The sequence below is a fragment of the Myxocyprinus asiaticus genome, chromosome 21 (assembly GCF_019703515.2).
Source record: "Myxocyprinus asiaticus isolate MX2 ecotype Aquarium Trade chromosome 21, UBuf_Myxa_2, whole genome shotgun sequence".
Lineage (NCBI taxonomy): Eukaryota > Metazoa > Chordata > Actinopteri > Cypriniformes > Catostomidae > Myxocyprinus > Myxocyprinus asiaticus.
The window spans coordinates 29,628,763-29,642,432 of NC_059364.1; the positions used below are offsets into that span (position 1 = coordinate 29,628,763).

Below are 13,670 nucleotides of genomic sequence, written 5' to 3' on the forward strand. Positions count from 1 at the left end.
TTAATGTATACAATTTTATTGTAAAGTGTTACAGCTCGATTTGTCCTGCTTTCAAGACACAAATCATCTGACAGTGTAATTGCAACCTTTTAATTTTATTGAAGACATCAGACTGGACCATCAGAGTAATTCATAAGGTTCTTCTCACTAGCTAACAATATAATGTAATGCGAGTGGGGAAGCCACCCCTCTTTGCAAACACTGTCTTCCTCCACTGAGTTTTAATTTGTCATGCAGCACAACATCTGTTGTACAGAATCAGTGGTGCGTTCATGTTTGTGAGCATGTGTTAGTTTAATAATGATGAATTCATCTGAGCGAAACTCATAGTTTATTATTGTTTCACAGCAGCATGCTGAACTAGTGTTGTCACAATACCAAAATTTCAGTTGTCCATACCAAAAAACACTTTCTCTAATGAACACACTGCTTTTTAGTAATTATTCAAGTAAATATTCAGTTGTAAAGAACAAAGAAATAAATTATGAGCAGTGAGTGCTTTTCTGTTTTCTTTTTATTTGTTCTTGGATTACCATAAATGACATAATAGACAGCAGCAGGTGCATTTACACTGCAAGGCATAAACAACTGATCCAATTTTTTGACACGTATCTGAATTTTTGCCCCAACTGTTTACCTTTACTTAATTGACTATGTTCACATTAATACCTCTCCAAGGCGTATATATTTTGACACAGAAAAGCGTTTGATTGATCACGTGCAGCCACGTTATGGTGAGATACAAGCACTAATTACAAAGCACACGACAAATATGCATGTTGTGTTCAAAAACAGTAGCCTGTCAGTCAGACTGTGTGCAGGTATATTGAGTTAGTTCTTAGTACCACTGATCCTGTAGAAAGTGAAGACTGGTATCGTTAATAAGTATTGACTTGGAACAAAAGTACCTGAAGTTTACGGAGTCTAAAAACTCCAAACTTGAACACTTGTGCTTTCCATTTGATAGTGGGGAGCCCTCAAAAATAATAAGAGATGGAAATATTTATCACCAACATAATGTATCCATTTTTATTCATGTTCTTGCACTTTTTGGTGTGGAAACTACCTTTCAATCGATATGAATTTGCAAACCCAAGCTGAATTGAAGACTCAGAAGGTTAATACAGCAACATGTATATGAAGAGCCCCGTGCACCCCCTCAAGGTCATGCGGATGAATGGGTGTGGAGTGGTTTGGTGTATAATGAGCGTTTTTTGCTAATGAGAGATAAAGGCTTTGAATACAGTCTGGCGTGGAGCCAGCTGCCGCCACATCTCTCCTTCTCACATGTAGGCCTGCCGTTTCTGGGCCTCTGCCAGTGCGCTGTCCCACTCCTGCTCAGAGCTGTGTGTGTGTGTGTGTGTGTGTGTGTGTTATAGTGCTCATTGGACTGCAGTGTGCTGTGATAGATAGACATGCAATTTAGGAGTAGAATGTATGAGAATAAACTGCACAGTGAAATTATAATGTCTCTGACTCTTTATATTGTTTTGTCTGTTTTAGATGCTGCTTATCTGTTTACAGAGCTGGGTGGTATGACCAAAGTATTATATCATGGTAAATCAAGTAATTTCATATCATGTTAATGGTATATGATATAGTTATTTTGCTGGAAATTCAACCCACAAACACAAAATGCTTTGCACATTACATAACCATGTAGAATTCCCTAAATTTTTAACAATCCAGAGATTTTATTACTTTTAAAATGAAAGCTACTTCATCTAATTTCATTTTTTTAAACTGGATGAATGCAAATAAAAAGATAAGATTATTCATAACAAATAAATACGTCTTGAATCAGTGCAAAACATCTTCACATTATACAACACTTTAAGGTTGAAACAAACATACTTAAAGAAATATTTCGGGTTCAATACAAGTTATCAACAGCATTTGTGGCATACTGTTAATTACCACAAAAAATTTATTTCGACATGTCCCACGTCCAAAAATGGAGGTTACTGTGAGGCACTAACAAAGGAAGTGAATGGGGCCAATTTGTGGAGGGTTTAAAGGCAGAAATGTGAAGCATATAATTTTATAAAAGCACTTACATTAATTCTTCGGTTAAACTCATGTATTATTTGAAGTTGTTTAAATCGTAATATTTACTGTCATTTTAGGGTTTGTAGACATTACATCGTCATGGCAACAAAGCTGTAAAATTGGCTATAACTTTACACAGAAAAGGTTAGTAAGTGATTTTATCACATTAAAATCATGTTAACATGCATATTGTTTACGTCTTGTGGCTATACTTTTGAAACAGTGAGTATTGTAATGTTTACGGATTGGCCCCACTTCCATTGTAAGTGCCACACTGTCACCCAGATTTTTGCTTTTTTTAAAGAAAAGTCCAGATAATTTTTTGTGGTAATCAACATTGTGCCACAAATGCTGTCGATTGAGCTTAACTTGTATTGAACCTGGAATATTCCTTTAAAAAACAAGATATGAAACAGTTCACCAGTTGACATATTTCTACTTTCGTATAATATATATACTGTCATACTGCCCAGCCCTATCTATTTACAGTAAATGCTTTGTTTGGCATCTCAAAAAATTCCTTCTTTTATACCATTTCTTAATTGTTCTGTCTGTGCTGACTTTACTGTATATGGTCTGTTTAACCTTCCAAAAGTTCAATGATCCAATTACGACCTGACCAATAATGCCAGCCCTAGAACAGAATGACAGGATACGTATAATTGTCAGAGAAGCTGTTTGGGCTACTGGACTCTAGCGGTTATTCCGGTTCTCTCTCAACTATTTGAGTGAATAAATAAATATGTGAGTTCTTTCTCACTGCCAGCTACAAACAGCTCATTATTACTTTAGTTCTTATGGGAAGTGCTGTGCTATCTGTAAATGCCAACTCACAAAAAAAAAAAAAAAAAAAATTAATAAATAAATAAATAAAAGCCTCTCAATTTGCTAAAATACTACATTTTTGTCTTTTTTTGACTTCCTACTTTGATCATTATTACATTAAACTTGTACACAAAATGCAATCACTGCATTATCCATTATAACTATTGAAATTCACCTCAAGATCTGGTGGTTAAAATAAATCTAAAAAATGGATCAGAAAAGTGAAGTTAGTTCTGAGAAAAAGTCTAGCAGATGCCACTTGATTTGATATTTTGTTATTTAATGCATTGACATTCATACATTTTCGATGTGACTTAAGTGTCTAAATACTTTTGGGGCCACTGTAACTATAATGACTCGAAAACATTACAGATATTACAGCTTAATTGTCTGTTATAGCATAATTTTCTGTAAAGCTACGTTGAAACTATGCAAGTTGTGAAAAGCGCTATACAAATAAAAATGTCTTGACTACTATCTTAATAACAGTAAATATCAGAATCAGAATCAGCTTTATTGCCAAGTATGCTTACATATACAAGGAATTTCTCTTGGTGACAGGAGCTTCCAGTGTAGAACAAAACAAAAACAGCAGCAAGACATAGATAATAATAAAAAATAAAAAATAATTATACACATACGTACAGACACACATGGGTAGTGCAAATCTAATACAATCTGTTATGTACAGTGCAAATAAAAATCTGTTATGTACAGTGCAAATGTTTTGTTTTGTTTTTCTTCAGAGGAATGAAATGGCAGAAGAGGTTGGATGTGTTGGATAAATATAAAAAAAAACTAAACTGTGAATTGCACACAATTATTGCTCAATGGGGCAGTTTTAACTGTTCAGGAGATGGATAGCCTGAGGGGAAAAAACTGTTCCTGTGACTGACGGTTCTGGTGCTCAGAGCTCTGAAGCATCGGCCAGAAGGTAACAGTTCAAAAAGGTAGTGGGCAGGGTGAGTGGGGTCCAGAGTGATTTTTCCATCCTTTTTCCTCACTCTGGAAGTGTATAGTTCTTGAAGGGGGGGGGCAGGGGGCAACCAATAATCCTATCAGCACTCCAAACTGTCCTTTGTAGTCTTCTGATATCTGATTTCGTAGCTGAACCAAACCAGACAGTTATTGAAGTGCAGAGGACAGACTCAATGACTGCTGAGTAGAACTGTATCAGCAGCACCTGTGGCAGGTTGAATTTCCTCAGCTGGCGAAGGAAGTACAACCTCTGCTGGATATGATGCAATCCTATGTTGACTGCATTATCCACAGACCTGTTTGCTCGATAAGCAAATTGAAGGGGATCTAGAAAGGGTCCAGTGATGTTCTTCAGGTGGGCCAACACCAGTCTCTCAAATGATTTCATGACCACAGACGTCAGGGCGACAGGTCTGTAGTCATTAAGTCCTGTGATTTTTGGTTTCTTTGGGACAGGAATAATGATTGAGCGTTTGAAGCAGCATGGGACTTCACACAGCTCCAGTGATCTATTGAAGATCTGTGTGAAGATGGGAGCCAGCTGGTTAGCACAGGATCGAAGACACACTGGTGAGACGCCATCTGGGCCTGAAGCTTTCCTCGTCTTTTGATTCTGAAAGACGCAGCTCACATCATCTTCACAGATCTTAAGTGCAGGTTGAGTAGCAGGAGGGGGGAGGAGGGGGCTTGCAGGAGGTGTTGGTGTTTGTGTGAAGTGAAGGTCAGATTGGGTGTGGGGTGTGAGATTGGGTAAATGTTCAAATCTGCGGTAGAACACATTCAGGTCATCAGCCGGTTGTTGGTTCCCTACAGGTTTGGGGGTAGGAGTCCTGTAATTTGTGAGTTGTGACATGCCACTCCACACTGATGCAGGGTCATTAGCTGAAAACTTGTTTTTCAGCTTCTCAGAGTATCTTCTTTTAGCCACTCAGATTTCCTTGTTCAGTGTGTTCCTGGCCTGATTTTACATGACTTTATCCCCACCCCTTTAAGCATCCTCTTTGGCCTGACGAAGCTGCCTGAGCTCTGCTGTAAACCACGGTTTGTCATTGTTGAACTTTAAATAAGTCCTAGTAGGAATGCACATATCCTCACAGAAACTGATATATGATGTAACAGTATCTGTGAGCTCATCCAGGTCTGTGGCTGCAGCCTCAAAAACACTCAAATCAGTGCTTGTAGTTCCCGCTCTGCTTCATTGGTCCATTTCTTTACAGTCTTTACTACTGGCTTGGTTGATTTTAATTTCTGCGTGTAGGTTGGAAGAAGATGAACCAGACAGTGATCAAAGAGACCCAAAGCTGCTCTAGGGACAGAGCAATATGCATTCTTTATTGTTGTGTAGCAGTGATCCAGTATGTTCCTGTCTCTGGTGGGGCATGTGATGTGCTGTTTGTATTTTGGCAGTTCACGTGTGAGATTTGCTTTGTTAAAATCCCCAAGAATAATAATAACTGAGTCTGGGTATTGTTGTTCCATGTCTGTGATTTGACCGGCTAGCTGTTGCAGCGCTGTGTTCAAACACGCATTTGATGCGATATACACACTCACCACAATAAACGAGGAAAACTCCCGCGGCAAGTAGAAAGGCTTACAATTAATAAAGAGCGCTTCCAAATTAGGACAGCACATCCTCTTTAACGTTGTTACATCTGTACACCAACTTTCATTGATGTAAAAGCATGTTCCACCGCCTCTCGTTTTCCCCGTTAACTCCGCGATCCGATCCGCTCTGAACAGCTGGAAGCCCGGCAGATGTAACGCGCTGTCCGGAATGGCTTCACTCAGCCAGGTTTCTGTGAAGCACAAGGCAGCAGAGGTTGAAAAGTCCTTGTTTGTGCGGGTGAGGAGATGTAGTTCGTCCGTTTTTTTAGGAAGAGAGCGGAGATTCGCTAAGTGAATACTCTGCAGCGCTGTTCAAAATCCGTGCCGACGGAGTTTGACCAGCGCACCGGCTCGTCTCCCTCGCCTGCGACTCTTGAACAGCAGAGCTGCGCCTCCAACTAAAATGTCTAGCAAAACATATGAATATTCGAAAACCGGGAAAAGATTGTCTGGTATATGCTGTCGATTGTTCAGCTGTTCGTCTCTGTTAAAACTGACTGGAAAAAGATTACTAAAAACAGGACAAACAAACGGCGTCTGGAAAAAGACGGTGTGGTTGTTTCAAGGAGCCCAATACTTGTTGACCCCTCTCCAAACATAGCGCTTATGGTTGTGACCATAAAGCTCTATTTTGGTCTCGTCACTCCAAATTACAGTGTGCCAGAAGCTGTGAGGCATGTCAAGGTGTTGTCAGGCATATTGTAACCGGGCTTTTTTGTGGCATTGGCTTCTTTCTGGCAACTCGACCATGCAGCTAATTTTTGTTCAAGTATCGTCGTATTGTGCTCCTTGAAACAACCACACCGTCTTTATCCAGAGCAGCCTGTATTTCTCCTGAGGTTACCTGTGGGTTTTTCTTTGTATCCCGAACAATTCTTCTGGCAGTTGTGGCTGAAATCTTTCTTGGACTACCTGACCTTGGCTTGGTATCAAGAGATCCCTGAATTTTCCACTTCTTAATAAGTGATTGAACAGTACTGACTGGCATTTTCAAGGCTTTGGATATCTTTTTATATCCTTTATAAAGTTCCATTACCTTGTTACGCAGGTCTTTTGACAGTTCTTTTCTGCTCCCCATGGCTCAGTATCTAGCCTGCTCAGTGCATCCACGTGAGAGCTAACAAACTCATTGACTATTTATACACAGACACTAATTGCAATTTAAAAAGCTACAGGTGTGGGAAATTAACCTTTAATTGCCATTTAAACCTGTGTGTGTCACCTTGTTTGTCTGTAACAAGGCCAAACATTCAAGGGTATGTAAACTTTTGATCAGGGCCATTTGGGTGATGTCTGTTATCATTATGATTTAAAAAGGAGCCAAACAACTATGTGATAATAAATGACTTCATATGATCACTATCCTTAAATAAAAAACAGTTTTTTTAATTTATTTTTTTTGCATGATCAGTCATATTTTCAAAATCAATGCCAAAATTTCAACATTTCTGCCAGGGTATGCAAACTTTTGAGCACAACTGTATTTTGTGAATGTATAACCTCAAAAATTATGCTGTCAATATTCATGTCTTATACACTGAGGATTGGTCTTACCTCTCTTCTGGCGTGTCCACATGGAAGGTCCTCTCTATGACTGTAGTCCACTGTAGACATCTAATAATAAAAGTGTTCGGCTTTGGTCGTTCTGTTTTCATCAACTGGCATTCTGAAATGGAGAGAACCCAATAGATATAATCTTCCTGTAGTTCAACTGGTAGAGTATGGCGAATGCCAAGGTTATGGGCTTGATTCCCAGAGAACACATACAGTACAGTATACTGATAAAATGTACAACTTAAAAGCACTTAGGGGCCGTTCGCACAGAATGCATTCTTAGATTAAGTGCAACAGATGGAAAATAATGCAGGTGTCTCAAGACACGTTTAAAAGTCAAAGTTCTTTTACACATTGTATGAAAAAGCAGTGAGACGTGTCATAACGGTCAAAGACATCTGTCTATGTTTACATAGAAAGAGAATTCCAAAACACTGCAGATGGTTGTAAATATGTGTCCTGTGTGAACAGCACCTAAGTCACTGTGGATAAAAGTGTTTGCCAAATGCATAAATGTAAATGTAATTGCAATAGATGACAGATTGAAATTGTAGCCATGTTAAATTTCACGTATACAATAATAAAAAATACATTCCTTAATAGCAGCCAGAGAGAAAGCTGAATTTAACATCTGACCTGAATTCTAGAGTGAACTCAGCCCATTTTCTAACTTCAAACTCCGGCTGTGTTTGCTTGCTATTGTCACAATGCGTTTATTTGATAAACAGAGGGGAGCAGGGAGTCCGATGTAAAACAAATGCCCATTAGCAGAGAGGAGGCAGCGGGGTGGGAGAGTGCCACAGTGAGATAAATGAATGAAAGGTTTATTTGCTGGAATGTGGCACAACATTTAATATATGCCGCTTAGATCTGCCACAACAGCCATTGCCCAGTCAGTGGGAACTTACAGTAAAATGTGTAATTTTCTTCAGTGTTAAAATCAGGGTTCCTACACCTTTTGAGAAATTCATTTCCATGACACTTCTAGTTGTTCTTGTTAACTGGATAACGAATGAATTTTTTTTTTATTTTTATAGAGATTGAACTCACAAAGAGCAATTTCAAGCCAATAATATTATTACAGCTGAGCATTACTAGAAAACTTTCTTCTACAAGAAACTTCCATGACTTTTCAATATTCTATTAATTTCCATGACTTTTCTAAGCCTGGAAATATCAATTTTAAAATTCCCTGATATTTGCTGGTTTAATACTTAAACCTGTAAAATACTTCATCCTTTCCTAGTTTAATATGAAAATAGTCAAATGTAAGTAACTACAAGTAAGTCATTATTAGTTGATATAGTTGAAAAAGTTTAAACACTGTGGCACTATCAAAACATTGCTATTTGTTTAAGCATTCTAGTTAATGCGACCCTGGCTCAACCAATGGTAAGAATTTAAGGCAGGACTATCTGTTTTCCAACCAATGGAAGATGATGAGTGTTTGGGAAACCTGTTTAAGCTCGGACGGGCCCGTGGGTATTCCAGGGCCGTCGGTGGGCCTACGAGAAAAACAAATAATTTTCAAAATATTAATAAATACAGTCTTGACCAAAACAAAATAGTAGGTATCGTTTTAAAGCTTAGAAGCTCTAATTTACAATGCATGTAGGCATTATGACCAAAACCAGAAAGTGCTTTGAAATTTGCCGACAAATCAGAAGTGTTGCGTTTTGGTAATTTATTTATTTATTCTCCCCAATTTGGCATGCCCAATTCCCAATGCGCTCTAAGTCCTCGTGGTGGCGTAGTGACTCGTCTCAATCCGGGTGGCAGAGGACAAATCTCAGTTGCCTCCGCGTCTGAGTCCGTCAATCCACACATCTTATCACGTGGCTTGTTGAGTGCATTACCATGGAGACATAGCGCGTGTGGAGGCTTCATGCTATTCTCCGCGGCATCCACGCACAACTCACCACGCGCCCCACTGAGAGTGAACCACATTATAGCGACCACGAGGAGGTTACCCCATGTGACTCTACCCTCCCTAGCAAACGGGCCACTTTGGTTGCTTAGGAGACCCGGCTGGAGTCATTCAGCATGCCCTGGATTCGAACTCGCGACTCCAGGGGTGGTATGTCAGCGTCTTTACTCGCTGAGCTACCAGGCCACCCCAATTTTGGTAATTTATAAAAAAAATTTGCACTGTACATATTATTGTAATCAGTAACAACATCAATCTCATCAAATATCCATGTGTCATATGTTGTTGGAAAGCTCTCAAAGAGTAGAATACAACCATACTATTTGTTTTACTAACAGAAAAAATATAGCGAGAAATAGCTAAGTTCATGTCTTTGACAAACGTTACATGTGAACAGGTGTTGCTCATATGTTGGGTTTTCGCTTCACAATAAATAAACAGAACATAAAATATCACATACCATTACTTAGAAAAGGTGATTATCTTTAAAACGAGCCCACACACAATGTAATTTGATGCATAGATCATTAGATAAACCACACAAAGCACAATGTGCACAGTGCACACAGCATCTGGCTATCTTGCTATCTGGCTACAAACACGTTAGCTTTCCTGGATCAGATGACGTCATCGGAAATGCTGTTGTGTCATGGAACACTAAACCAATCAGATTGGGTTCAGATTGCTCCAACCAGTGTTGACAGTCCTCCATATTTGGTCAGAGAGTCATGTGATCAATCACTGTAATTACATTTGGCCACCAGGAGATGGCGCCAAGTACATGACACAGACAAAATGATGACTCAATGGCTCAATGATGAAACTCATTCTGTGAAATCTCATTACTAAAATCATGTCTGCATGCTGTGCAAACCTTTAGTCATTGTTGTGTTTGCATGTATATTTAGTCTGTACAATTATTATGTTTTATGTGTTTGGAGAGGCTTTTGGACACTTGGACACACTTTTGGAAACAAGGATAAATTATTTTTGTAATGCTATAACTTTTGATTGCTTTGTTGTATCAACACAATATTTTGACATGACATGATTGGGAATAAAACAAAAGCAGTTTTTTTGGAGCCACCTTTTATTTACACCCTGAGGTATATGTCAAATCGGAAAAATAAGAAAAACTTATTTTTGGCTCAAGTTTTTCTCAGAATCGATCATAATTTCTATCATGAAAAAAATTGAAGTTTTCTTTAAATGATACCAAACACGTGACCCTTCTTTAATTTTAACTTTTATTATGCCACTGAAACAGGAAATCTTTAAAAACAAACTCAGAGCTTAAAGGGTTAAAAACAGTGATTATATTTGCAGTTCCATTTGATTATGCTAATGGTGCAAAAATTAAACATTTCACCTTTCTAATAGTTATTTTTTTCATAAATCATTTTATTGTGATTGCTGTGCCAGACTTCAATTGTATGTCAGGTCTATTTTGAACTAACAGATTTAAATAATTGTATTTATTGGAGACTTCTGTAACCTTCTGTAAGACGATACTGGCTTGCAGAGAAGGCTGAAATATACTCTACGCCACCGCAGTGCAAACACGCGGTTAAACATGCATAACATGCGTTCTTTCATTACTGTGGCAGGAAATACCATAGTACTTAAGGGGGCAACAGAGTTAACTTCAAACATCTGTGCCATTAAACTGGATGTGTTATTATACAGGTAAGTTGCTATAAATATAATGACTAACTTACTTGCTCAATAATATTCAGAATGCAATGAATAGTTGCACTGTGTTATGAATTGCGGTGTGACACATTTCAGAATGCCACGACCTGTGAATTCGAACTTGCGTTGCAGATGTGTCTGCGTTCACGTACTTGCTTAGAGTATGTTTCAGCTCTTACTCAACACAACCACTCCCAAAGAGAAAAATCCATCACATTAAATATTTTAGAACAGCTGCAAGACTAAAAAACTTTAAGATATTTCTCATTTCCATGACCTTTCCAGGCCCGAATAATTCCAGGTTTTCCATAAACATGGGAATCCTGTTTAACTCACTTCTCAATTACTTTGTGATGCGTTCAAAGTCACAGGCAATGGAGTTGATGCAAGGCCGGGGCTCATTGTCGCTGCAGATTTTGGGGACAAAGCCCAGATGACAGGTGAAACCCAACTGTGGCCCATGCTGCCAGCCTTGTAATGAGCTGGCCAATTTCAGCCACCTCTGACTGACGGCACAGCCTAAAATTAGACAGGTAGGTTAATGACGACACCACAAAGGTCACGAAGCCGCACACTGTACAGATCGTCTACCTGGGCAGTACGGGGAAAATGGAGTCCCACGATGAGTGCAGAAAAACAAGGTCACAGCAGCCAGAATGTGACACCTTAGGAGCAGAGGAGGCAGAGCTGACAGTATTGTTTGCTTTGCCACATTAGATCACAGATGACATTGCTTAAAGCAAGTCGCGAAGCAAAGCTAGAATACCAATTAAATAGCCTAGAAGCTGCGACTTCCACCACTCGCACCACGGAACATCTCTTGAAGGTATTCTCAAGTACAAAATAAGGTTGAGAGGGTAGCAACACATGAAAACACCAGGAGACAAAATATTGCAGTCGGTGCCGCAGATGTTAGTGAGAATTTACTTTGAAGCGATTCCTGAAGAAAAAGGTGACCATTTTTATGCAATGAAAATCTTTTTTTTTTTTTTTTTTTTCTTCAGCATTATAAAAATTCAGTTCCAGCTGTACATCCAGTGGCACTAAAAAGTGTTTGGACACTTTTGGACACTTAAGTCACACAACATGACGGAAATGTATGAATTTCATTGCATTAGAACAAAATATCAAACTAAATGGCTTTTTGTCAGCTCTTCAAGTTGTCAATTTTCAATAGCTGATTTTAAAATGTGTCCTAGCTGAGTAACCACGGGTGAAAATTATCATATTGAATATGTACTAACATTTCCTGTTCTACTAATTTTGAAAAGAACATCTATTATTTGTTTTATAATTTAAAAGCTAACAAACTTCTAGGTTAGTTTTGCTTAGTTAAAATGCTTTGCTTGAAAAGTGTGTTTGTAGTACCTTTCTTTAAAATTCATGTGACTTGGTTTGATATTTTATGTAATGCAATGACATTCATAATTTTTTTAGTGTGGTTGCAGTGTCCTAATACCACAAAGTTCCCACACCTTTTGACCAATTAATTTTTCATGAATTTCCTATGATTTTTCCATTATTTTTTCTGTCGCTTGGATTACTGGATGAGAATTTTTAAAACAATTTATAGGCACCGCGCTCACAAAGAGCAATTTCTAGCCAATTAAATGCTTTGAAGCATAACATAACTTGAAACATTTACGCTGATGAGCCAAAACATTATGACCACCTGCCTAATATGCTGTTGGTCCTCCAAGTGCCGCCAAAACAGTGCCAACCCGCCGAGGCATGGACTCTACAAGAACCCTGAAGTTGTTCTGTGGTTCAAGTCCTCTAAGTTGCGAGGTGGAGCCGCCGTGGATCGGACTTGTTGGTCCAGCACATCCCACAGATGGGGAATTTGTAGGCCAGGGCAACACCTTGAACTCTATATCATGTTCCTCAAACCATTCCCAACCAATGTGTGCACTGTGGTAGGGTGGATTATCCTGCTGAAAGAGGTCACTTCCATCAGGGAATACCATTGCCATGAAGGGGTGTACCTGGACTGCAACAACGTTTGGGTAGGTGGCACGTGTCAAATTGACGTCCACATGAATGGCCGGACCCAGGGTTTCCCAGAAGAACATTGTCCAGAGCATCACACTCCCTCCACCGGCTTGTCGTCTTCCCACAGTGCATCCTGGTGCCATCACTTGCCCAGGTAAACGGCGCAAACGTACACGGCCATCCACACGATGTAAAAAAAAAAAAGGGACTCATCGGACCAGGCGACCTTCTTTCACTGCTTCATGGTCTAGTTCCAATGCTCGTGTGCCAATTGTAGCCGCTTTCGATGGTGGACAGGGGTAATCATGGTCACTTTGACCGGTCTGCGGCTACGCAGCCCCATATGCAGCAGGGTGTGATGCACTGTTTGTTGTGACACATTCCACCCATAATTATCATTACAATTTTCTGTGACTTGTGCCACAGTAGACCTTCTGTCAGTTCGGACCAAACGTTATAGCCTTCGTTGCCCTCATGCATCGATGAGCCTTGGGCACCTAACACCCTGTCGCCGGTTTTTGGTTTGTCCCTCCTCGGACCACTGTCGGTAGGTACTCACTACTACTGACTGGGAGTCCCCCACAAGCCTTGCCGTTTCAGAGATGCAATGGCCCAGTTGTCTGGCCATAACAATTTGGCCCTTGTCAAAGTCGCTCAGGTCTTTACTCCTGCCCATTTCTCCTGCATTCAACATGTTGACTATGAGAACTGATTGTTTGCTTACCATCTAATCTACCCAGACCTTTACATATGGACTTGTTAGGAGATGATCAACGTTATTCGCTTCACCTGTGAGTGGTCATAATCAGTTTATATTCACTATAGAAACTTCCATAACTTTTAAGGATTTACCTTTTTACCTTTCATGACTTTTCCAGACCTGGAAATCTCTATTTTAAAACTCTCTTATATTTCCAGGTTTTCCATGCCCATGGGAACCCTGAAATACTTTTTTGGGCCACTGTGTATAGCAGTTTTTCCATCTTTGGTGATGGGAGGTGCTCTAAATGGAACATGCAAAGCGATTTGTCATATGTTGCTATCATTC

At 39.4% G+C, this 13,670-nt stretch overlaps 1 protein-coding gene across 2 annotated transcripts in view; it reads right to left on the reverse strand.

Annotated features, from left to right (window-relative positions):
- LOC127411771 (RAC-gamma serine/threonine-protein kinase) overlaps nt 1-13,670 on the reverse strand; it is a 165,806-nt gene that overhangs the window by 33,493 nt on the left and 118,643 nt on the right. For both annotated transcript variants that reach the window (XM_051647516.1, XM_051647515.1), the window contains exon 4: nt 7,012-7,123. In XM_051647516.1, coding sequence (XP_051503476.1) covers nt 7,012-7,123 — 112 coding nt within the window. The remainder of the gene's footprint in view (nt 1-7,011; nt 7,124-13,670) is intronic.